This window comes from Thunnus albacares, chromosome 9, assembly GCF_914725855.1.
Source record: "Thunnus albacares chromosome 9, fThuAlb1.1, whole genome shotgun sequence".
NCBI classification, from domain to species: domain Eukaryota; kingdom Metazoa; phylum Chordata; class Actinopteri; order Scombriformes; family Scombridae; genus Thunnus; species Thunnus albacares.
In genome coordinates, this window is record NC_058114.1 from 28,691,009 (window position 1) to 28,717,178 (window position 26,170).

General features: G+C 37.6%; 1 protein-coding gene across 1 annotated transcript in view; it reads right to left on the bottom strand.

The window, feature by feature from the left end:
* The window catches only part of rab6ba (RAB6B, member RAS oncogene family a), a 58,732-nt gene that overhangs the window by 28,358 nt on the left and 4,204 nt on the right, over nt 1-26,170 (bottom strand). Inside the window, exon 2 of the mRNA XM_044361934.1 lies at nt 552-610. Within this exon, the coding sequence (XP_044217869.1) occupies nt 552-610 (59 nt within the window). The remainder of the gene's footprint in view (nt 1-551; nt 611-26,170) is intronic.

Consider the following 26,170-nt stretch of genomic DNA (forward strand, 5'->3'; position numbering starts at 1 on the left):
TAAAAGAAACACACACACGCACACACGCTACACTATATGAGAAGGGGGGAGGAATAGCTTTGTACGATTTATTTTTAATTCCTTTTTTATTACTATATAAAGTAGATACTTTTTGCTTATAAAGCAATAATACTGCAGGTTTTATTCGAGGGCCCTTTGCATGTCTGAATACGCTTGCAAAGACCTCTTGCGTGGTAGCTGCATAAGCAATATTCTGTTTTTAGGATGACGAGTGAGATTAGCCTGCGCTGGAAAACAGGGTTAGAAATAGTGATCGCCTGAGGGCCCACAGTGTTCTTCATGTTGTTCAGTTCAAAAAGGTGTCTGATTTAACATCCTTGTTATTGCCAACATGGAGAGAGAAGAAAATAGTTCTTTTTTGTGAAGGAATTTCGTGGATTATTATCCAAGTCACAAATTTTATTTGAGCCTTATTGCTTCTAAGTGGAGCTGTATGTTTCACTATCGAAGCACAGTGTGACTGATCAGTAGCGACCAAATTGATCATTAGAGACAAAATCTTCACTCTCAGTGCCTGCAGTAGCACTTACCTGATATGTGTTGTCAAAGCTGTCATACATGAACCGTGTGATCAAAGACGTCTTCCCAACTGCAGGAGAAGAAAAAAGACAGAATGCATTAAATGAGAGACAAGAGGCCTCGGCTTCCTGTATTCAGACACTCTATAAACGTAACAGCGGGATTGGTGGTTATGGTATCTGCAACGGCTGTCACTGCTGCCCAGGGAGCTCATTACTGTGTGTGAGGGTGACCAGGAGGTCAATGGTGGCATCAGGTCCAGATGTAATTACAGTGCTGCTGCTGCTGCCAGCATTATGTGTGTTCCCAAAACACTTACATTTCCCATTTAATATGTTAAACTAGTGCAATGCCCATTCAAAACCTGCCTGCTTCAAACGCACAATTGCTTGGCCTCCATTATTGCTGCTTCAACACAGAAAGATTAATACATTTGATATGAGGTGTTAATGAGTATATACACCAACAACATGAAAGAAACTAACATTCTCTTATACACAGATGTTAAGTACTATAATAGTGAATCTTTTCTCATTTGCATTCTAAAATGAAGTGAATCGATCATATTGAGCTTGTAGATCGTTTATTTTCTGTGGCTTCAGTTCAGATCGTTTGAGTGGGTATGTTTCCTCAAATATGAGACATACTGGTTTTGAACTGCCCGTAGGACGTAGCCTATGTCTGTCCATACTTGATTAAAAACTGTTTTCACTGTCTATTTTTCTCTTTTAAGAGCACGCCAAAAAAAACTTTCCTCTGACTCACTGTACAGCTCTGATCACCAGCTGTGTTCATGCTTACAGTTTATTATTATGGAGTATAAAAAAAAAATCAGAAACATAAATATTATTTGGTGAAAACAACCCATGCATGGACTTGAGGGTTTAATGAACATTCACACTGAATATTTTCTAGTTTTTTCGTTGTTTGACTATTACGCCTGTCATTTAGCCATTTCCAGATGTGCCCTATGCAATTTCCAAATCATAAAATTTTATCCTTAGTAAGAGTATCCACTCGTACTAATCCAAATTCATATCCAGATTCAGAGAAATGTTCCACTCCATCAGCGGAGGACGTCACCACATCAACACCCTGCTCTTTTACTCCTGATGACATCATCAGGGTTATTTTTTTTTAACTTGGAAAGATCCTCCAGAACTACAAAACACATTGTACAACGGTTTTCACAAGATGAGCAGTGCTCATTGTGACAAATGAACTGAACTTAATCAGTGGAGTGTCCCTTTAAGCAATGACAGAAAAGTAAAATAGTAAAAAGTAGTAAGGTAAAATATATTCAAAACTGCAAGTCATTTGATTAATGAACTTTGGGGATAATATCAATATCAAGGTGAAGCCAAAGGTAAAACTTGTTCATCCTGTACCTTAATATCTGATCAGTAAAATCAGTAAAATGCTGATTTACAAACAAAAAAGACAAAAACAAAAAATCTTTACTGGTTCAACTGGTTCATATAGTACTCCATTACCCCTTTTAGACAATTCGTTGCTGTTATGGTACTTGAAATGCTAGATCCCATGTATCTAAACGCACCCAAATGTTCGATCTGACGCTTTGCCCTTTGGAAAAATGATACTTAACTAAACTGCCAAGAATCATTACGGAGGCGTGTTATGGTATGTGACTGATAAATGACTGGAAAACAGACACCTAATTTCATTTCAATTCAATAATTAATTCATCATTTTGGGAGCATATGACATGTTATACCAGAATTCATCACTTAAAGAGAAGACGGCTGGTTAGACACGGTTGACTTATTGATAGATGGCTTTCTGATTTTTTTTCCTCGGTGGTTTTATTAATGAGAGGGAAGCAAATGGGGAAGCCAGCAGAAATCTATCCCATCATCTTCTTATATCCATTTAGCAGCGGTGCAGATGTCTGACTGAGAGCCGATATCTTATATCCTTCTAACTCCAGTAGAACAGATCCAAAGACCAGGATCCTGATGAGGGTGCGAAAACACAAACATATAACACCAATTGTTTTCATTGCACTGGCTCCCCGTCTCCTTCAGGATTGACTACAAAGTCGCGCTACTCACATATAAATCCATCAACAGACATGCGCCTCCCTACCTACAGGAACTGATTATACCACAAACCTCCACCTGCACCCTCAGATCCGCCAGCAGGTTGTTCATCCGGGCCCCCGGTGCTAAGCTCTGCAGCATGGGGGACTGAGCCTTCTGCTCTGCTGCACCATGGTTACGGAGCAACCTTCTTAACTATGAGGGCAGCACAGACCCTAGACTCTTTTAAAGAAGGCCTAAAAACTCTCCATTCATCTTAACTCTTATTGCTATTTCTTTATGTTTTGTGTTCTATGTGATTAATACTGTAACACTTTGAGTTTCACTACAAATGAAAAGTGTGGTACAAATTAAATGTATTACTATTATTTATTATTACTAAAGGGCTGCAGTTAAGACCGATTAGCCGTCAACAACACGGCCAGACTCCGTATGCTGCTGACTACCACACAGTTAGTGGTCTACATATACCCCTGATGCAACATGCACACATCTTCTTATGAAAGTGCTATCCCAGATTTGTTGTTTTTAAATATTTGAGAAATTTCAATTCATTATTCATGTAAAGGAAGTGTACTGTAACTGAGTATTCAAAATTTGCAGGCACAGGCTCCCTCAGTAAACATAATCTGTCTTGAATTAACAGTTCATCAAATGGGCATGCGATTGCAATTGTTTACAGAAAGAGTTTTAATCAGGGAGGCTAATTACATGTGTCTGTGCCCTCACTTGGCTTCCGTATCTGCAAGGCAGGATCTGATGCGTAGCTACTGATTATGCTAATGATCTTACGCTAATTTATCAATACATCATCTAGCTTATTTAGCTACAGAACTGTCCTACTTTAGACACACACCAGCTAATTTAACACATTCTACTAATTCAGTAATGGTCTGTTTGGAATTGAAAATCATCATGAATTGTCTAGTAGAGTTAAGTCGAGTCCAAATTTCACATGTCTGCAGTTGCGGGCGCTCAGGTCTTTGGCGCAGCAAATTAAAATATATAACATTTAATCTTTTTGAAAGATTAAAGTGGCTAATATGATAGAAGGATACTTTTCTCTAATCATCTATTGTAGATATTAATACTTTTTAATTTATTAGTCAATCTATTGAATAGTCAATACCCAAAATACAAGAGCAAAAGTGTAAGGAATAGATTAAACAGTGTGTTTGCTGCTCATAAGCCTGGATAAGTAGTTAAGTATAGTAGAATTTGAGCGTTACCTCCAAGGCCAAGAATTAGCATATAATTAGCTAACTACATTATCATATTTGGTTAGAGGTTATGTTAGATAAACCACTCATTCAAGACTGAGATGAACACTATGCTACTAAACGCTATGCAGTATGAGAGTTTAGGGTAACATTAGCAGCTCTGTCCTCTTCTGTATTGGATTTGGGGAAGTTCATCCAAGATGATCCAGCAGAACTCATTGATTAATCTTCATCCTCAAATTTTATCTCATGTATAAGTTTTTGGAAATACTAACAAAGATTAAAGAATTAATCTAACTTTTGAGTTGTTTGTCCAAAATAACTTATGATGTATATCTATAGTGTATATTTTAACAGTGTTATGTAAGAAAGAATGAAAAGTCTGATATTAGTTTTTTTTTCTTTAAATACTAATAGTACTCTAATACTGAAGCTAAGTAACTCGACCCAACAATACAGGAACAATTGTGCTGTGTTATGTCCATGTCTTCTACATGTTTCATCCACTGAGGATGCTGACTTTTAGCCTGAAAACTGTAAGCTTTGGCTTGGCCTGTTAAATTACTACACAGCACTGACTTTGTATGGTATCATGTATGTAAAAATACACATCTAAAACTCTTTTGCAGTTTCTCAGAAACATTATAAACTCAGCTGGAGACTGAGTTTTTGAGTTAATGTTAGCTTATTAGCTACATCTAATCATTTCATCAAACATTTCATTTCATTTCATTCCTAGACTGATAAGTTTGACAGGCGTAGCAACAGTAACTAAGGATGTCGGGGCTTAGCGAAGAGTCAATTGTGATACTATGTTTATCGTTTAAGTCATTTATCAAACAAAGATGCCATACTTTGCCTGTTTCAAGATTCTTAAATGTGATGATTGGATGCTTTTCTATGTTTCATATAATTGTAACACAACCCATTTTGAGTTTTGGACTATTAGTAGGACAGAACAAGTCATCTTGGGGTTTTATAAACTGAATGGGGAAATTGTTATCAATTTATAAAGATAAATCAATAATGACAATCATCAAATGTTACAGCTTTACACAATGAAATACAATGCTGAGTTTAGCTTATGTGTTTCAGTTCCTGTTTTTCATCCTGAAGATTTGTTAGGCAACATGTCTTCACATCAGTGGTTATGAGGGAGCACATTAGGCTAGAGAGTCTGATCCAACATCCTCGCTGCTGACTCATCCTCCTCGACCGCTAAGCAACATGAGACAGCACTCTCTGTGCCTCTCAGTCACCGCTGAAAGCTTCAAAAGTCAGGAACAGACAGCACGTCCTTATTTCTTCCTCTAACTCACAAAGTATCTGGGAGAATACATCACCAACAAAATCTGAGGAGACATCAAAATTCCTTCCCAAGAGAGGGAAGGTGTATTACAGCGCACTTTGATTTCACTTGCATGTATATGAGAAGCAGTGCAATGATGGACAGTTAATTATATAACTGGGATTTCACACCAACGCACGCACCGACGCAAAATATGTCCCAAATTAATCCAACCTATAGTAGCTTTTTTATCTTAAAAAGCTGATCTGAGTGTGTTACTCAGTTTTTGTCAATATCTTCAGAAATAACTGCAGGTCTGTTTGTGTGAATTTAATTTTTAATTATTGGGGTGGAAGCAGGAAGCTTAGTTATGCCCATGGCTGCAATAATTTGGTATATTTTTTGTTATGCAAAAAAAAAAAAAAGATTAAAATGGCAGATTTTTGATTACATTTCAGAATTAGCTCTGCATTTCTGAGCATTTCCTCCCTCGTAAGCTTTTCATCCTCTTTGCCATTAACACTGAACACTATTTTAGAGATTATGGTGGGATTCAAATGATTAGTAGCTTTAGTCAGACATAAGCAAAATCCAAGGCAGTGGTAGATAACAGCAATAACCTCTTTTCATTCAGGTTGTAATAGAGGTGTGTTCTCACGGGGCAGTGGGTTTACAGAGAAAACTGTCGCTTTTTACATTTCAAAAAAGGAAACATTGAACTACAGGGAGTTCAACTATAATTCAAACCACCCAATTATGGACCAGTAACAAACCTGGGGTGTTGAAACTGATCTTTTCAATGAGATTGTTTTGACATAGAGTTAAGATATGTGCCATAAAGGGCATTCAGGACGACTACTGCAAAGAGTTTTATTCTCAGTCAGTGAAAGGAAAAGTCTATGCATGTTTACTTCAGTGATGCAACACTTATTGTTAGCACCCAGTTTGTGTTTTATTCATTATTCTACAGATGTCTCATCTTGACATTTAAGCTATGCAAGGTAGCTTTTTCCTCAGTGTCTGCCACCTACTGATTACTGTCACACTCCAATTAAAGCAGATCCAGTGTACAGGTTCCTCTGGTGCGAATGGCCACAATCATAACAGGAGAAGCTGTCTAGTACCAAACACAACATCAGCTGAATTCACTCAAACCACCTCCATGTAGCACACCAGCAAAGCTAACCTTTGCCTGTTAAAAAAAGACCCAGTGTGCTTGTTTTAAGAACAGCTCATTCAACACCTGATCTGCTGAGGGTGACCTCGAAATGAATATGCTAACATGCTTCTTTACTGTTGTCTTAATTAGTGTCCGCATTGTTTGTTGTGATTTCTTCTTGATAATTTCACAATTAAGAGCCCTGCCTTTAAGAATGTGAGTGGATTTTTACTTTTACTTGTTTTTCTTACAGTTCTGGTTACACTTACAAAATGTACCTTTGTCTCACCTCTGTGCAAAATATAGATTTTGTTGTTTTACTCAAATCTGAAATGGCTGTGGTAACTTTAAAGGAGTTATTCCTCTCTGTGATGTAGCTGCAGTAGGGGTTAGAGAGGATGAATACACCACAGTTACATAAGGCATTTAAATCTTTAACATCCTAGTGCAGCATTGTATGTGAACTTGACAACCTCAAGTCCACATGCTGGTGTAGAAATAGAAAGCACCTTCTCACGCAACTGAACGGGAGTGGACAACCGCACATGTTGACGACTTCTCTTATTTGTGTCATAGCTGTATTGGAAAGTAGTTTAATACCTTCCAGGATTAAAATGTTGCTAAATGGGAAAAAAAAATTTAATTGACTTGTTCTACTGTTTACTTACTTCCATGGCTGCTCACAGTAAAATCAGTAAAAGTTTTCATCCGCATGTCTCTACACAGTGCAGTGATTCAACATGTAACACCTATCACCAGTGATGACATACACTCACACTGAGTAAGCTATCAATTATGTAGTCACCTTATAGACAGCTTAATAAATAGTAAGACAGAGAGGGGATTCCTGCCTAGTGGGTCTCCAATTAAAGCCTTGGATTTAATGAAGTCTCTACTTGGTGTGATGCTTCAAAGACTTTGCCGAGTGAGTTAGCAACATGAGGGCCAATTAACAGAGAGAATCGAGCACCTGCTGCTGCAGGACCTGCACTTTCACCACCAGGTCTCCGCTGAGCACAGTCAGCACACACCTCATCAAGGCACCTCTTAAGAGCTCAAAATGCAATTTTACGGCACGTTAAAGGCCCTACACAGTTGGGCTCACATTAGGCTCTGCTACCTCCTGCAATTTATGAACTATGCAGCCGTAAAATGAGTTAGTTAAGGATTCTCTCATCTCTACGCCTAAACAATCAGGGAAGAAAAAACAAATGTGTAACAAATATGCTGGAGCCAAATCAATAAATACCAGAGAGATATCATGACAACTGTAGATAATTGTGTGGAATGGATGTGATTGAAATGAGTGTCCTTTAAAAACAATAAAAAATAAAAACAACACTGTCATGATCTGGGTTTTTTTCAAGATTAACAGAATATTTATGTTGTGTAGATATGTGGAAATCTTGAGGTGGGCTTAATAGCAGACTGAAATTAAGTATTTAAAGGGAAGGGAAGTTTAAGAAGGGGAAGTTTTCAAATTACAAAAAATAGTTCTGCAAACATTTGCTATTTTGCATTTGCATAGACTTGAAAAGATATTGCAATTGAAGTATTGACAAGTTATATGTGAACACCCTGGCTATTAATGTATGGATGGGACAATGCACACACACACAAACACACATAGATAAACTAATAAATAGTATAATAAACTCCAACTACCACTTCCTCTGAGCTTTAAAAAGCTGAATAATGCAATAAATAGTCCATCCAGGCCTGAAGCTGTGTGCCAAGCAGCCAGGTAAAACCACTGCTGGTCACTTGGCAGCAGGCATCATGGAATACCCTTGAGGACTTGGCAGCCAATCAGAGCATGGCAGTGCTTTCTCCATGGGCCCGACTCCCACTCACAAGGCGATGGATAAAAATAAAACAGTGCGTGTCATGCCTTGCCTTCGCACGACACCCGGATGAGAGCTCAGCACACTGGAGAGAGCCAGATATCTAATATTTATCAATGACTGAAGGAACTGAGAAAAGTAAGTGCTTATTTATGATTGTCCTTGCTGAGGAAGGAGAGCTCAGAGATCCTGAGAAGATACAGACCAGTGGGAGAGATATTGACTCTTGCGTCTGTGTACTTGTTTATTCATAGTCACAGCAGCTGGCATACAGAACCCAACAGGAGAATGCCAAACAGCAGATGGCCTCCAAATAAATTTCCTTCAGTCTAAGTTAACGAATTACACGCACATTAACAAATCAAAAGGAGCTGCCAACCTTAGAGCGCTGTAAAATCTTTCTACAATGAAAACTTACAATCATAACTGTACATGGATGCTATACAAACACACAAAACTGAGGGTGTCATGCTAAAGGGCTCAGCCAGAGACTCAGCATAAATCCCAAGTTTACAGCACCAAAAGTCCATCATTTAAAGATGTTATACCAGGTTAAAAGTTCAACAAAATGTCTAAATGTCGTCATGTCCCACTTTTACCTACACCATCTTTAAAGGGTTGCTGACTCTAAATTCTATTAATGATTAAGTTCAGTGGCCGGTGACTGTGAGTTAACCTCCAAAATGTTGGGAGTGGCTGAAACAAAAAAATGGCTCTATGGGTTTGCAGTTGGAAGCGTATTAATTATTCATTAATCAGATGTTTCCAGACGGTTTGGTTCGGTGATAAAACTCTATATGTGTTCCAATTCCATGCTACATGCTGATTCTAACCAGCTTTTGAGTTTATAATGTGTTTAAACTTGAAAAGTGACAAAATTCAGTACAAAAAAGTCAGTATTGCATGATGACATATACACTTGTGCTCCATTTCCTGTGTGCAATGCAGTACAATTCACAAAGGAAATAGAGGTCATGATCATGAAAAACAAAAAGTAAATAACTGAATCTAGGTATGCACTGATCACACTTTTCATTTCCTACTACTTATTGCGATACCTAAACTCAGAGTATCTGCTGATACTGATTCAATAACAATTCTTTTTTCACAAATTTAAAATCTGTGAACCACACTGCATGGAACTCAGTGGAATCACTTTTATGTAAAGTAACATAAGGCTAAAGACTGAAAACTGAGTCTGCAGTCCATCATGACTGAATGAATGCAGTTGATAGCAAACACAAGAATTTAGTGAAGACATCGACGAGGAAACTGTTAAATGTGGGGAATGAATTCTTTACCACTGAGCATCAGAGAGTGCCGTACTATTAAACATTTTAAATCTAGTTGGAAAACATAGTTAAAGCTGAATTGAGATTGGTGATGGTATACTGCCTAGTTGGGGTATAGTATTGTCTGTTTATTTTTTCTTTCAAATTTTATTATTGATATTTTGCCACGTCTATTTTCAAAGTGTAAAGTGTGTGTTAATTCACCACAACTGATTGTTATCTTTTACTTCAGTGACTTGCACATCACTGTTTCCTTCCTCCCAGAGACCGCAGGTGGAAGTGAACTTTTAGCTATATCTGGTACAATAAATGTATTGTACATTGTCCCTGTTACATAAAAAAATAAAAAACCTTCAGACAATAATTTTGCTTTCTCTTTGTTACTTAATAGGCAGCAGCATTCCAAACTTTTGTTTTACTGATGTCTTATATCACATGAAATATTCCTATTAATATAAAACAGGTAAAGTGTGTTGATTTCTTATATAAACTAACTGCTACTGTAAAGATTAACATGGTTTTTATTGTATATAATTAGTATGTTCTGTAGTATGGAACTGGGACAGTCTAACACCATGTCAGACCCTAGTGACTGCTATTTTAAAAAACACTATTAAGGTCATTTGTGCTGTAACTGAAAAGATCAAATTTGGCTGATAAGGTCAAGTTTTTAATCCTCTGTATTTACTATAAATTTCAGTAAATATATCATAACCATTGTTTCAACAGCCTTTATTTTCATGTGTCAAGTTTCATAAAAGTAGCTATAGCTCATTTAAATGACGCCATGCTCCACCCACACAGCTGTTTTCACTTAATGTGCCTGATTAGAAATCTCCTCAGGACTGTGTAGGCGTGCACAGACTGCGCTTGATTGGCATCTCCCTTCACCTGTTACAGCAGTACAACTTGCACCTCTATTGTTCTTATCAGAAAAGAAAGTTTGGCGATGTACTTTCTATCATAGCTTCACCTACGCCCACCTTCAACTTCAGCAGGGATCAAATCAGCCCCATAACTAAAAATCCCTGTGAGAGTGTACCTTACATTTAGAACAAGACATAAACACCTTCATTAATTCTAACATGAAAAATAGTTACTGATATGTAACTTGTGTCTATGCTACATAAACTCACTTCTCAACAAAATGTAGTCTGTTTAGGCCTAGATGCCTCTCTCTCCTTCATCAAAATGACCAAAATAATCATATCATATCAATAATACAGCCGCTCTTGAAGCTTCTATTTTACTTTCTTATGGCTGGGCTGCAAAGTGATGTTCACAGTGACTGATTGTATGAACGTGACAAAGCTGATTCCAACCACTTACACTTCAAACAATCAAACTGAGAAATGGCAGATAAAAGGTGCTGTTGCTCATCTACAGTATGTACTTCCTTATTACAGCACCTTGACTTAATGCTTGTGAGTCTTTACGATAGTAAAAACTACACTGAAAGCATTACGTATAGTAGATAAGCATTAGAACAGACAAACGTCAAAAGTATCTCATTATTATTGTAGCAGAGCTAACTGATGTGATGTCTACAGTAAAAACAGGGCTTGAAACATGCTTGGTACCACTTCCCATGGAAAAGCTGGGATTTATAAAAAAAAAAAAAACACTTTATGGGGGTGTGTGCACATCTGCATGGAAACTCTGACCCAGGCGTAAAAACATTTTGTAGACTATGGAGTTTTTATTTGTTTCAGATTTTATAATGATCCTTGTCATTCATTTAATTTCACTTCGTATCAAAAGATTAATAATATATCAACTTTGTCATTAACATTCAGGCCAGTGGTATTGTGTTTGTGCTTGTAGTAACCCCCAATTTTAAAAAAGGTACAGACTGGTCCAAATCCTAACCATCTGTGATTTATTATTGGTTAGTTAGAGTCTACCCTGTAGTCGACAATGATCACTCCATCAGCCGCTGGTATCACCACATTCCCAAACACTCAAGAGTCCATATGATGTCCACATTGGGCTGCAGTCAGTTGTGGAGAGCACCATAGGTCTGCTGAAATGTCAATAATAGTCTATGAGTCTACTTCTCACTTGATTTATTACCTTAGTAAACAGTTTACTGATGCGTTTATGGTCTCAATCACTAGTTTCAAGTCTTCTTCAATACTGCATGATATTCATTTTTGTAAATTATGGTCCCATTTACAGTAAAATAGACAATAAAGCAGGGTACGCTTTAGAGCGTGGCTACGTTGTGATTGACAAGTCGCTACCACAATGACAATGTTGGTTAGCAGGGCACAAAATTAGCATCAGCCACCAGCCAAATGCTGGTAAAATATGTAAGTGGCTGGTAGATTTTCTTCACTCACCAGCCAAAAAAACAATGATTATCTATTGAGTGGCTGGGAAAATTTGAACATTCACTAGCCATTTGGCTGGTGGATCAAGAAGGTTAATTTTACACCCTGTTGGTTAGGTAACATAACCATGCCATAACCCCAGATTCACAGAGTATAGGCGTAGCTGTGACTATGTCAGTGTGTTTTCTGTTCATGAAAGTTAATTGTAACATTTTGGTCTCTGGTGAGTTTTTCTGGTGAATAGATGTGGTTTTAATGGTTCTAGGCCTGTTTTTCCCTAGCAAAAATTAGCACTAGCATTAGCATGATCACAGTTAACCATAGACTGTAAATGCACCGTGTTAACCAAGCTAGCAGCTAGCGTTAGGGTCAGACGCACCCTCTTGTCCATGATGGTATTAAGAATCTATGCAGCATTGATTGTTTTAACTATATGTTTCATATGGACTGCACCTGTAGAGAAATTGCAATATGAACTCTTACTAGGACATGTCCATTTACCAATACCTCTGAATAATGTATGAACATGCTTTCAAACTCAACAAAGGCTGAGTCTCCCGTGCACACATAAAGCACTCAAAAAGCCATTTCAGCTCTTATGCAGTCTAATGAGGCATTTGACGTTACTAAAAGCAAAATAGCAGCGCACACACACACACACACACACATACACACAGACAGACATACATATTAAGAACACAATGACATATCCACCAAGGTGTAACACCGGTTTTGAAATATAGCCTTAGACTCTTGTGGTGTTTGCAACTGCCTTGGGAGAGGAGATATAGTCATATGTCTGCGGTTTGAGGCCAGAGGGTTTGTGAAAGACCAAGTTTACGTTTTAATGTTTAAATTAGATTCCATTCTCACAAGGAAGAGGACAGCTGGAAGGCTGGAGAAATGAAAACAGCATCCTCTTAGAAAAAGAGGTAACTGCTTTGATTTTCGTCTTGCCAGACGTATGCTGTACTACCCAGAATATTAACAGACATACTCATGTTCTCAGTGTTGAATACAGCAGATGAACAATCAGAATTACAATATACACTCAGCTTAAATTAGCAGTAGTGAGGATAACAAAGCAGATTTATGAAACTGACTGCAAATACCCAGTGCCTAAGAGTAAATCTCATTACTGAAATTAAAAACAAGTGCAGAAAATGTTCTACACACACTGCTGCAGCCCCCCCTCAAAAAAAAAAGAACGTGTTCACCACAGCATCTAGTTAATAATGCAAACTGAGAAAAATCCTGCTGATTAGTGCAACTAAAAGTAACTTTTCCACTTGTTATGTGCATTTTCAATTTGTGCTTAAAAAAAAAAACTGAGTGGAAACGGAGGAAATAAAAAAAAAAAGAAATATCGCAAAAAAGTTTTTATACTTGGCTGTGGAAAAGTTGGTGGTGCATCCATAAAAATGAAATGCCATGGAAACAAACTTAGCGATCAATGATAAATGAATGAAGCATGTGACTTCATGTCACTTAAGACTCCGCTCCACTGAAGAGACGAAAAACATCAGATCTATGTGGACCAATGAGGAGATTGTAACACTCCTCAAATGAACACACACAACATACATAAATGCCAGTCTTCCTCATGGTTTTCCATTGTTTGAGGGTTGACTGGGACACTTTTAATTACGTCATCTCATTGCCCTCTCTCATTTGCAATGGTTTACTGGCACCAGACTGGAGAATTAGTGCTATTAACTGTTTTATCTTGATGTGCCCAACTCTGAATATTTGCATAACATTAGTGAATGGAAACACGCATTAATTCACATTTTCTTTTGCAAACTGTCTGGAAATTTGGTTAAATTTTGCGCTATATATGGACGGAAGCTTAGCTGTGGATAGATACTTGTTACTGTATGTCTCTGTAATGAAAATAAAACAAAAGACAAATGCAGGTCGGGCTGGTTGACACATTTAATTTACTATGGAAAATCGCTGCAAAATTGATCCAACGGTTTCCAGCTGTGGAGGTGGGACACCTTGCCTGAAACAAGGGCTATCTTACGAAAATATTATTACATTTTTATGATATGAAGACTTAACATTCAGTGAAAAAGAGCAGAGGTTCTACTTCACACTACAAATTCCATATACTTAATAAGCGTATTTATTGTTTAGGCCACTGTCCTCTGATAAAAATGAGATACATCAGGATCTGTGTGGCTTACCACCAGGCTGACTCATTTCCTGGGGGAAACCCTGTGATCATTATTTCCAACCTTATTTCTCCACACCCCAGACAAACTGTTTGCAGATTCATCTGAAATGAAAACAAAACTTCCGCCTGACATCCCGACATCCTGACATCCAGCAGAGGCTTTACAGTCCCACAATGCTGTTCACACACAAGGCCAACAATCTGAAATTTAACACTGTAGCTGGGCTGTGGGCCAACACAATACCAGTGGAGATTACTACTGTTAAGAAATATCCAAACATTGAAAATAACAATTTACATAGTTATTATGCCTCATAATTAAACATTGATATGATAAATACAGCCTGTTACCTTCATTAATTTTAATTAAAACATATGGACCAGACATCATACTTCCAGTCCAGACTCGTTCCATCTTTTGGGTACACAGAAAACTAAATAATGCAAAAGTCTATTTGGCACACAAAATCATTAAGTCTATTCTGATAATTAAAGCTGATAAATGAAGGTCATATAATAACTTGGGCTGTAACAACATATTCAACAAGAGTACATTCAAAAAACAAATTGATTGTGCATCAATGATCCGTCTGCAATAGTATTATAAGCCCACCATGCAGCATGATGGTAAGAGGAAAATGGAAGTTTCTCAGTGAACAAATCTGAACCTGTAGCAGCCATTAAATAATGTAGACCCCTATAAAATGTCTGAGAATATAAATATAAATACATGAGAAAAAACTAAGGTTACAGTTAAGACCAAAAGAGACTGTGGTACAACTAAAATAGACTCCAAAGCAGAAGACAATGAGCAATTTAAACAAAGGTACCCTGTAGCTATGTCTGGTAATGGGAGTAAATTGTCTACAGGCCGAACACTGAATGTCCTGTAGTTTGTAGTTCTCAGCTAACATGAATGTGACTTACTGTAATGACTGACACTCTTTGTCTGCTGTTAATAATTGCATTATCCAGGTGATGATAAGGTGTGATTTCATGTGCCATACTGACCAAAGTGCAGTAGTAGTAATGATGAGGCTAGATTCAGTTTCTATAATTTGGTGTTATGATGATTATGATGATGATGATGATGATGATGCAATCACACCTCTTTAATCCTTTGGGCTGTTTAATCAGTTTAGCACTAGAATCATTTCTGCTTGATTGATTAACACATAAAGCTTGTTTAAACCCACATTGACTATGCCAATTAATAGTTAGAGTGAAATAATCTTTGTGTAGCACAGTAAGCCATTTAATCATCCAGTAGGAGTGCTGACAACCTTTGCTTTTTGTGATGTTTGTACAAAACACTTTAATTTGTAGTGTATATCTTATGAGTAAATGTATGTGGTCATTGATTCTCTAACTCATTTAAACTGCAGTAAACCATTTTTTAACAGGAAGAAGGAGAAAGATTCTAAAACAAAGACAGCAACATGGCCTTTAGGTCTTCCACTTCTCAGGGCTAATTGAAACAGGGCACCATGGACATCCCACTGGAGTCGTCAAGACCCTTTTCTTGACCCTGGCAAACTGCCAGAACTGAAAAATATTTTTGCCTTCGAGTACACTGAGATAACCAGTGGTTAAGACTGGCATGGTATCAGCTTTTGCTCATATGCACCACATAGGCAGAAGCATTTAGGATTATTTTTAGCAAAAGCTAATCCAAAAAAACATCTTCTCAGTGAGTAGTCAGCAGACTGCACATGAAAAATGTTTTTTGTACCCACTCAATAAGTCTGAATAAGTTTCACCCTACAGTAAAGAGACAGTCTATAATCCACATGTTAACAAAAGGATCCACCCAGCATTGAAAAACTGTACCTGGTTACCACACCTTCATATGGCACTCAAATACTGACCACAAATATATCTTATTAATAGAGCTGCAATAGAAAATTTATCACCATCTATTTCGATAATCGATCATTTTGAGTCATTTACTAAGACAAAATGATAAAATTCTCTTGTTCCAGCTCCTTAAATGTGATTATTTTCTGGTTTCTTTAGTCCTCTATGATAGTATACTGAATATCTTTGGGTCACAGACTGTTAATCTTATAAAACAAGACATTTTAGGTTACACCTTGGTCTTTGAGAAACAGTGATCAACATTTTTCACCATTTTCTGACATTTTATTGATCAAACAACTAATCGATTAATAGAGAAAATAATCAACAGATTAAACAATAATGACAATGATCATTAGTTGCAGCCTTACTTATTAATGCTCATTTGTAATGTAACAGGCCTATATTTCAAATTATGACCACTTCAAAATGCTAATTTTTCATTTATAAGTCAAACTCTTCAATAACACATGTAAATGTCCCTGAAATTTCTATGGTCAAACATTATTGGCTGGGATTTGAATGTACTGAATCCTTATCTTGTTTTCCAGAAAGGGTGCAACACATTGGTGTGTTGGCACGGACTAAATATAGTTTTGATATTTGGATCGAACAGTCACGATTGGTCGAGCACAGAAATGCTGACTCAGGGCTGATCTCATACTATGAAACTCCAGCTTTCAAGTCTCTACCTTTACATCTTTGTTCCACAGTAGAAACAAAGGAAGCATAGTGACCATTGTGTTTGAGATCAAGGCTCGCTTTTGCCCCGAGGCTAAACTATCCCACAGCTACAGGGATGTGTGGGACAAAGTATTTATTTAAACAGCCATCGGCCTCTAAAGAATCATTCAGGTTCCAGGAAAAAAACTGACAAAAAAGACAAAAACAGGGCCTAGAGGTGCCTTCCTGTCCATCAAAGTGTACAGACAGAATGAGCAATACAAAGGACCGGAAATACTCACATCTGATTGAAAAAGAATAAAAACCTATGTAATACTTCTAAGAATTTGATTTGATTTATTTGGATCCCTTTTAGCTCATTGGCTAATCTTCCAAGAGTCCACATTAAAAAACATTTAAGCATACAATAATTCATAAATAATTAAACACATAAATGTTCACACACACATATCATATACATACATGCACACATACACATATATAACCTATACACATTGGCACATATACTGTATGTACCTACGTATATGCACATATTCATCTACATGTGTTCATATATAATATCAATACTACTGACAATGCAATACATCAGTGTGATGATAACTACATTTTTTATTCTTAAAATCTTGTAATCAACATCCTGACTGCTGTTTTTGAGTGAGTTATTGTAATGAATTCCATAATTTAACAGTTCAGAAAATGAAAGTCTGTCTTCCCATTTCAGTTTTTATTTTTGGTAGCACATAATGATTTGATCTCTTATTATGTTAACTTGACATTTATCACATACAAATAATCATTTGTCCTCAATACTAATTGGCTTTTTAAACTTTGAATGTTGTCTCACATGCTCTACTACTGTGGGCCATCCCATAATAATATGCAGTTCATTCACTCCGTTTTCAAACCCACACCTTAAGACCAGTCTTGCTGCCTTGTTTAGTGTGATCTGCAGTCTCCTCATATCTCTCTGAGCCGCCCTGCCCCACACTGCACAGCAGTAATTAATGTGACTGTAGATTAGACTATGAGATATGACCTTAAGAATGTCTTTAGATAGAAACTTTGCAATTCGTCCAACCATTCCTGCCATTTTCATCACTCTTTTAGAAAGATCTGTAATATGAGCCGTCTATGAGAGACTGTTTTGTATTTTAACTGCCAATAATTTGACTTCTGTAACCTCTTTAATTTGAAAACTGCTATATGTTAAGTACCACGGCTTCAATTTCTTCCTCTTTCCTGAAGGACATATGATCATATTTTTTATTTTATTTACATTTGATACCAATTTATTGTTTTCCTCCCATTTGATGACACATTCAAAATCATTTGATACATTTTCATGCAACTGAGTTTGTGAATCTGCTACTGCAGTCATAGTTCTATCATCTGCAAACATATGTGCATTTGAATTGACTAACACTAAGGGAAGATCATTTGTGTATATAAAGGGAGTGGCAACCCACTCCCTTGTGGGTTGCCACAGGTATACATGGGGAAGAAAAGGAGCCATTAACATAGATATAGATTGCTTTCTACCATCTAAATAGGATTTCATCCAATTGACAGTATTCTTACTGAAGCCACAATGAATTAAGAACTAAGTAGGGACACATGTTTATCTTGATCAAGGGCATTTAGCCACTCATCTGTCACATGTATCAAAGCAGTTTCAGTAGAATGATTTTTACAATATGCATGTTGAGCATGACTTAGGAGGTTATTAGTGTCCACATATTTCCAAATGTGATCATCTACTACTCTTTCTAAAACTTTGCTTAAGGAGGAGAATAAGCTAATTGGGCGACTGTTGGGTGCAGTAAAAGCTATTTTAGCATTGGAATTTTAGGAATGGGGCAAATTTTTGCATGTTTCCATTCTGTGGAAAACTTTCTTTGTTGCAAACACAGGGCTGCAGATTTCAAAAATTTGTTGTCAATAAGATCGTACCCCGAGGATTCATTATCAGGAAGTGAAAGTGTCATCTAATGATATATATCTGGCAATATTAATAATTTTAATTAACAAATAATTTAATTAATATTGATAATTTCTCCCATTCATAATCTTTTTGTCTATTTCACCTACCAGTAATTAATTTGAGGCATTATTATTCATGTTGGACCTAAGATCATTTACCTTTGAATCAAAATGTTAGCAAGTAATTGGTAATGTCTCCCTGCACTATTTGACCTACCAAGCAAACCATTCACCGTATTCAATATCTGTTTTGAATTATTTCTGCATCCCTCAAGAGCTGTTTTATTATACAGAGCTTTTTTCTGACGATTCAATTTTACAACAAAGTTTCTGCATTTTCTATACAGCACAATATCTGAGTCTAATCTTGACCTGGATGCTGTAGCTTTTGCTTCATCTCTCTGCCATATTGATTCTTATTTGTTGGTCAATCCAGAGGGATGGTTTGGCTTTAATTGTACTTTCCCTTATAGGAGCATGGTTCTCAACAATATCTGTAAACAATTTCATACAACAATCAACAGCACAGTCCAAATCACCCTCAAGATACACATGGTCCCATGGAACAGCGGCCAAATCTCTCTGGTACTCTCTTAAGTTATAATTTTGAAAACTCTGTCTTATAGTCACTCTAGAAGGTCTTTTTGGCACTTTGGTGTATTTAGTAATGCACACAATATTATGATCTGTCCAAGATAACAGGGCAGATTTAGCATTCAAGCCTTTGTGCAGACCATTACAGAATATCAGATCAATAATACTTTCAGTTCTATGCCCAAATTTGTTTCTTGAGGACCTTGAGCCATTCTGTACCATTTGAAATAAATTACGACTCTTTATATATTGAGTAAACTTAGTCTTGTTCCCATCAGAGTGACTATTTTTCCGGTCAATATTGTAGTCCCTAAGCATAAATAATTTGATCTTTTCATCCAGAGCAAAATCAATACTCCCACATATTTAATCCAGGTATAATGTGTTTCATTTTGGGGGCCTATAAACACATCCAATCAATGTTGGTTGTTGGAGAGGAAGGTGAATTCTCCTCTTCTGTTCCTGTCCTTCCTTATAATATTGTATCCCTTTTAATCAATTTGACAGGGTTTGGTCAAGATGAGTCTCTAATAGCAAGCATATGCAGATTATTTATCTGGATAACATTTAGTATCTCATCCATCTTATTTACTAAACTGTTCACACTCACATGAGAGATATGTAAACCTTTTTTTGACAAGTAGTAATATTAAGTAGTAGTAGTATTAGTATTAAGAGTGAGTGTGACTAGGCTGTGTTGGATTCAATTGCTGAGAGAGTACCATTTCATTTTAAAAGATAAAACAGACAGACGAGGAAGTAAAACTTTAAAATAGCTACAGAGGGATCTCTCAGTCTCTGTACAACTGCTCATCAATGTATAATTTGTCCACAACTATGGAAACTTTATGGTTTTTGATACTATATTCCCTATAAGGATGGGAATTAGTTTTCACTGCCTCTCAATCTCCGTTGAGAATTGATCATTCATCCAAAAGTTTGTACCCTTAAGAGCCTTGCCTCAGGTCTTCACTAGCTCCTTTTGTTTAAAAAGCTCGAACTGACTGAAATCCCGCATGGTTTGCTCTGTGTCGTCGTTGTCTCTCTCAGGAATCCCAGAAAAAATTTGATTTTCCTGCATTGATCTACTCTGCACATCAAGCAACGTTTCCTTAAGCTGTTTGTTTTCTTTCGTGACATTCTCCATTGTTCTCTGTATAGTAGCCACAGTACCTTTCAATGAGTCCTTCCCCTTCCTTAGATCATCAATTTGAGCTTGGCTGAATTCCAAACTTAGCCTCAGGTTGCGGAGATCTATCTGCAGCTCAACCAATATATCAAACTTGCCAAGTCATTCATTTATTGATTGCATCAGGGATATCTCCACTTCCATGGTTTGTTCCCTTATACTATCGGAAGATGTCGACCAATCGCAAGACTTTTAGGGTCGGAGAGCTGTATGACTCATATCTGAAGACAGCTTCATTTTCCTCACAGCTTGATATCGTCTATCAATGAAGCTTTCCAGAGCCTCAGTTGACTCTGATGAATCCAGTTTAATAGATATCTAATAGGAATTTCTCATTTGTTGGCCAAGTGAGAAGTTAATAACTAATATCCAGAGCACAAAACACCACAACAACAGGCCACAGGAAAAATTAATATTAGAGGAAATGATCTCATATTGCAATGCTATTGTAATACTTCTAAGAATAACCGTCTCCCAATACGTAGACATCATGAGTAAGAATTAAAGTGTTCATAAACTGCTGTGGCCCCATGGCATCTCTGCCACCTGTGTCTCTGTAAGTTGTCTGGTAGTGATTCATTTCTTTGATAAAACACTCCCTGCTATGTTAATCTGGAGTGATGAATCATCAGCTTGCCTCCACTCCATAAATCCCTGCAGGACCTTCTGCATGGTGCTTGTGCTGGCATCTCAATGACACAGTATATTCTCACAGTCACCTCTACTGTGTGCTGAAAACATTAACTAATATTCCTTTCTTTTTAAATAACAGCACCAGCAAGTACGTGAAAACACACTAAACGATGCACCATTTTAAAGCAGATGAAATGGGGGCTAAAGCAGGCCCATGATGAGGGCTCATCTGAGGAGCTGGGGAAAGAGTAAACACTGATGGAGACCTGCTGAACCCAGTGAAGTGTCACATCCCATGCTGGGTAAATGACAGCCTTCCTCCACAGCGGGGATTTTATTCACAGAGCCGTTCTGTTTGAGCAACTGGGATTATGTTTAAATGGGATCCTCTGTCTCTCTCGGAAGATCTCACATTAAGACACAGACTCATCTATTTCAAAGACAAAATTAATTCTAGAAGGCGCGGACCTACCCAGTCGCCTCTCCGTTAGCTCAGTTAAATTTATGATCTTTACAATTTATTCATTGTAATACGTGCAACAGTGAAGTTATATAGTTATAGTTATAAAATTAGGCACATATTGGATCAGTAAATGAATGGTGTATAAATGAAGGGAGTTATTCATTGCTGCCAGCAGTGTCCTCTTCTATAACGGGAATCTGGGCAAAAGGGGGATTCATTTAGGATTGTTTTAAAAATTAGTTTCAGCCTCTAACTAATTATAACTGCATCAACAAGGAATTACATTTCAGTAACCCTGTCAAAACTATGAAAAGCATTTGGAACGCATGAAGGCAGAGACATTGTGTCTGAAATAATAATGACAGGACAAAAATGCTGAGCTTGACATGAGCTAAACATTTAAAAGTGTGTTTTCAAACAGCCCCGCAGTTCGCTGTCCAGTGGTGACACAAACAGATGGTAATACGAATACGATATGACTATGAGTCACTCATCGGGATAGGGAAATGGTCAACTCACCACTTTGTAAACTCTCCTCCTGCCAACTCATCGGAATGAACATTGAGGAAAAGGTGGAGGGGATAAACACCAGCTACAATCCCGACCACATAGACAAGCAAGACCATCTCTGTGTTGATCTCTGCATCCATCTCAACATCGGAGAAAACACTGGGATAAACGTGGAGAGATTAAACACCGGCTGTGATCCCAGCCACATGAATCTTCTCTGCCAAGCATCCTGCTAGCCAATATACAGGCGTTGGATAATAAACTGGATGACCTGTGACAGTGGGACTATCCCATTCCTGCTCACCTGATCTGGAGTTATTGTCAATCAAATGCAGAACGTACTTTCTACTAAGTGAATTTACATTGGTCATTATCACAGCAGTCTACATTCCACCATAGGCGAGTACGGAGGCTGCCCTGTCAGATCTTTGCAAAGACTTTAACTGCTTATAGACTGGTAACAGACATAAATCCCATTTAGATCAGTTTCACATATCAGCGCCCACGTTTATCAAATAAAAGAACTCTACTTTCTATAATACTATAAACGCGTTATTAATAATTAGTCGAACAACAGATGCTAAAATTATAAACTGAAAGTGTCTGCTCCGTGAGTGTCCACAGCTGCAGCAGAGTTGCAGCACAGAGTAGCAGAGTGAGACATCTGTCCTCCCTCCTGCTCTCTGCTGTAAACACACATAGCTGTTGGTGAGCAGCTGCTCTCATGTCTCCCCAGGTCTCAGTGCTTGTTTTCGGCAGAAACTCTCCCACTCTCTACCTGCTCTACAGCTACAGCTCAGCATTTAACACCATAGTTCCCTCCAGGATCATCACAAAGCTCAAGGACCTGGGATTAAACACCTCACTGTGCATGTGGATGCTTAACTTCCTGATGGGCAACCCTCATCCTTAACACCGGAGCTCCCCAGGGCTGTGTTCTGAGCCCCCTGCTATACTCCTTGTAGACACATAACTGTGTAGCCACTTTCAGCTCCAACACCATCATCAAGTTTGCTGATGACACAGCTGTAGTGGTCCCAATCACAGATAACAATGAAAAGTCCTACCTAAAGGAAGAAAGGGACCTGACCTGCTGGTGTCAGGACAACAACCTACTCCTGAACATCAGCGAGACTAAGGAGCTGATAAAGGAGAAGCAGGGAAGGAACTACACCTCCCTTAATATCAACAGGTCATCTGTGGAGAGGTTGGACAGCTTCAAGTACCTGCATACTGACTCAGTGGTGAGAAAGGCAAGGCAGAGACTGTTTAACCTCATACGCTTCAGGAAGTTCTTGGTATCCCCTCAAATACTGAGGAATTTCTACAACTGCACCATCAAGAGCATCCTGACAGGGAACCTCACTGCCTGGTACGGAAACAGCACTGAACAGGACTGCAAGGCCCTGCAAAGAGTGGTACAATAAGCACTGCTTTACCCTGCTAAGGATATTTACACCAGGCGCTGTAAATATCTGTAAATATCCTTATCCTTGTATATGAAAAATAAGCTTTATTGATTGATTGATTGACTGATTGATTAATTGAAGAGCGAAAGGTCTGCAAATTATCTATCCATCTTAATGATGTGAGGTACCTTTAAAGTTCCTAACTGCTTGTTTAAGTTGTTCTTTAACATTTATTCTAAGAAAGCATGAGGAACATTTGCAGTAAGACCAACACCCACTTTTGCTATTTTATCATTGCTCGTTGTAAAACTGTGTAGTCAGATATTGCCTCCAAAATCTTTTTCACTGGCACACAGGCGGGAAGAACTGAATAAGACAGTTCTCTACATGCATGGGCATCTCTGCATGGGCAGCAGACAGATTTGCAATCCTGTTTTATTCTGGTCAGAGTGTATAAGAGAGGCTGTGCTTTCCCATGGGCCTAGGGGAACATGCCCACTCAGCTGTGCAGCATATGTACAGAGCTATCGTCGCTCTGCTTGGTATTCCTTGGCTGCAGACCAGCTCCTGCAGGACTGAAAACACCACTTAATAAGTCAGAAAATGTTAGTTGTTTTTTTTTTTTTTTAAAGAACAAACTTACAGTCATTAATTTTATTTTTACACCCCTCAATTTGTCTACCTGCAATTTGACCTTCAGGGATGTGCACTTTGAAATGTTTCACAGCAGAAACATGCACCTTGTCAGATATGAATGATGGATTTTATATAAGAGCATTTTTGTGGAGGAAAGTATAACTCAATGGTTTAACAGGTATATATAAATTTTCCAGAATACTAGGTTGATGCTAGGTCGTCTTGCTCAAAGGATGGTAGGAGTAGGCAGGCAAGTTGCTGGGATTGATGCCTTTTGATCAATTACCCCCATTAGCGGGCAGCTGGGTCGATCAATAGCAGATCAAAGCTGTCAGGGAGTTGTTTCCCCCAGCCCAACACACATTGGCAAGATGCCATGACATATAAAATGAAAGAGAAGAGCAGTTATCTTCAGATTCAACGGGATTATCAAATGTCACAGCAGCAGCGATGCAGCTCAGGGAGCGTAAACCTGACTTCAATCTTCCTGCTGGAACATCAGGCCTTCTGTCCAGTCAATATCGACAACCTATCTTCAATCCCTCATTCAAGGAAAATCCTGAAGCTGAAGGTCTGTTAACTCTATTTACTCCACAGCTTGTTGTCTGAACCACAACAGCTCCACTCTGCTCTAAGCTGCAAATCTTACCAATATGAAGTCACCTGTTCCATCTTTCAAGCACTTGATGCTGTCTACAGAACATTACATGCTCTTGCACAACAAGGAAATATTTTGTTTTGACTAATTTTCAGGATCTTGTGGTTTTGATGTTTACTAGTGGCATTATATTACCATGGTTCATTTACCACAAAGCACCAAAAAAAGCTCATGTCAATCATTTGTTGATTGTTTCCTAAACTTACTGCAGCCACTCATTTGCTTTAATCCTCATATTGCCAAATAAATATGACATTTTGTTCAGTATCTTTATGATTAGCCAAACTAACCTAACACATTAAAGTTGGCAAACATATATGAAAAATGATTACGTTAAAAATAGCATGGGGCATATCCATGAACTGAAACATCCGTGGTTCGTGTCCAGCCCGGGACCTTTGTTGCATGTCATTCCCCATCTGTCTCTACCATCATTTCCTGTCACCAATTTTTTGTCACTGTCCAATAAAGCCATAAAAAGCTCCAAGATAATAATGAAAAAACCCACTGTGTTAGTCATCATCACACGGTAGCACTGTAACTGTGCATCGTTTATATACAGTAATATATCCAGTAGACTGTATCTAACATATATTAAATGAACTGCCACTTTACAGACTTATTTTAAAATACTTTTTTTTTTTTTACACAAAAATCAATCAGGCAATCTACAAATTATGATTCAGCTAAAATTGTGGTTGATATTGTGGTTCAACAGTGCAACACTGAAGAAAATGCAAGTGTTTTGTGTCAACATCAAGTGAGTTTCAGGCTTTTCTGCAGAGATCACTTACAGAGATAATAGCTGTGATATTGTGAAATACATCACAAGCTTATTTGTTCATTTTTATTAAGTTTGTTACTAAATTCTAATATATCATTCCAAACAGCTAGATTTTAATCTTCATTTGGTAATTGGCCTAATAAAAAGCTTTCTAATAAAATAATTTAGTTACAAAGTTTAAATGGCTCATATCATTTTGTTTCTCAAGCTATTGTTGTTGTGTATCAATACTAAATGCTCAGTACTGTATCACCACCACCACCTTCTACCATACACAAACCCATCATGTGACATGTGACACTGACTTCTACGAGTTGTGAAATATTGTCCCTTTAAGACATTTTCCAGATGTGTGTTTTACATAAAAGTTTAATATCACAATGTTATTATGTAAAGTTTCAAGGAGCTCAAACAGATGAGACAAAGCAAATAAAACAAACCAACCTGTGTTCTCCAACCTACACACCTTCAAACCAGCAAGTCATTCTCATCATTGAATATTTCTCTCAGTTTCTATAAGGAAACGGTTGCACATACAGGCAACACATACATTATCCACACATCAAGTACAGGAAGCAGTTTCTAGATGTTAGTTTCAAATCATACTTGGCAAGTGTTTGCCTACAATGAGCCACTGTCTTACATAATAATAACAGATGGTAATCTAAAAGCCCTGCACTACCTACAGTATGCAAAAAGGTTGGAAATTACATTACAGTCCTCTGTGGTGTATAGTTACCAATCAAAACAGAATTATCATGTGCCTTCTGTTTGCTACAGGATTTCTGCACATCCCTCTGCTTATTACTGTACAATTTCTATATAAAACCTGTAAAACTGTAAATATGTAGTGTCTAT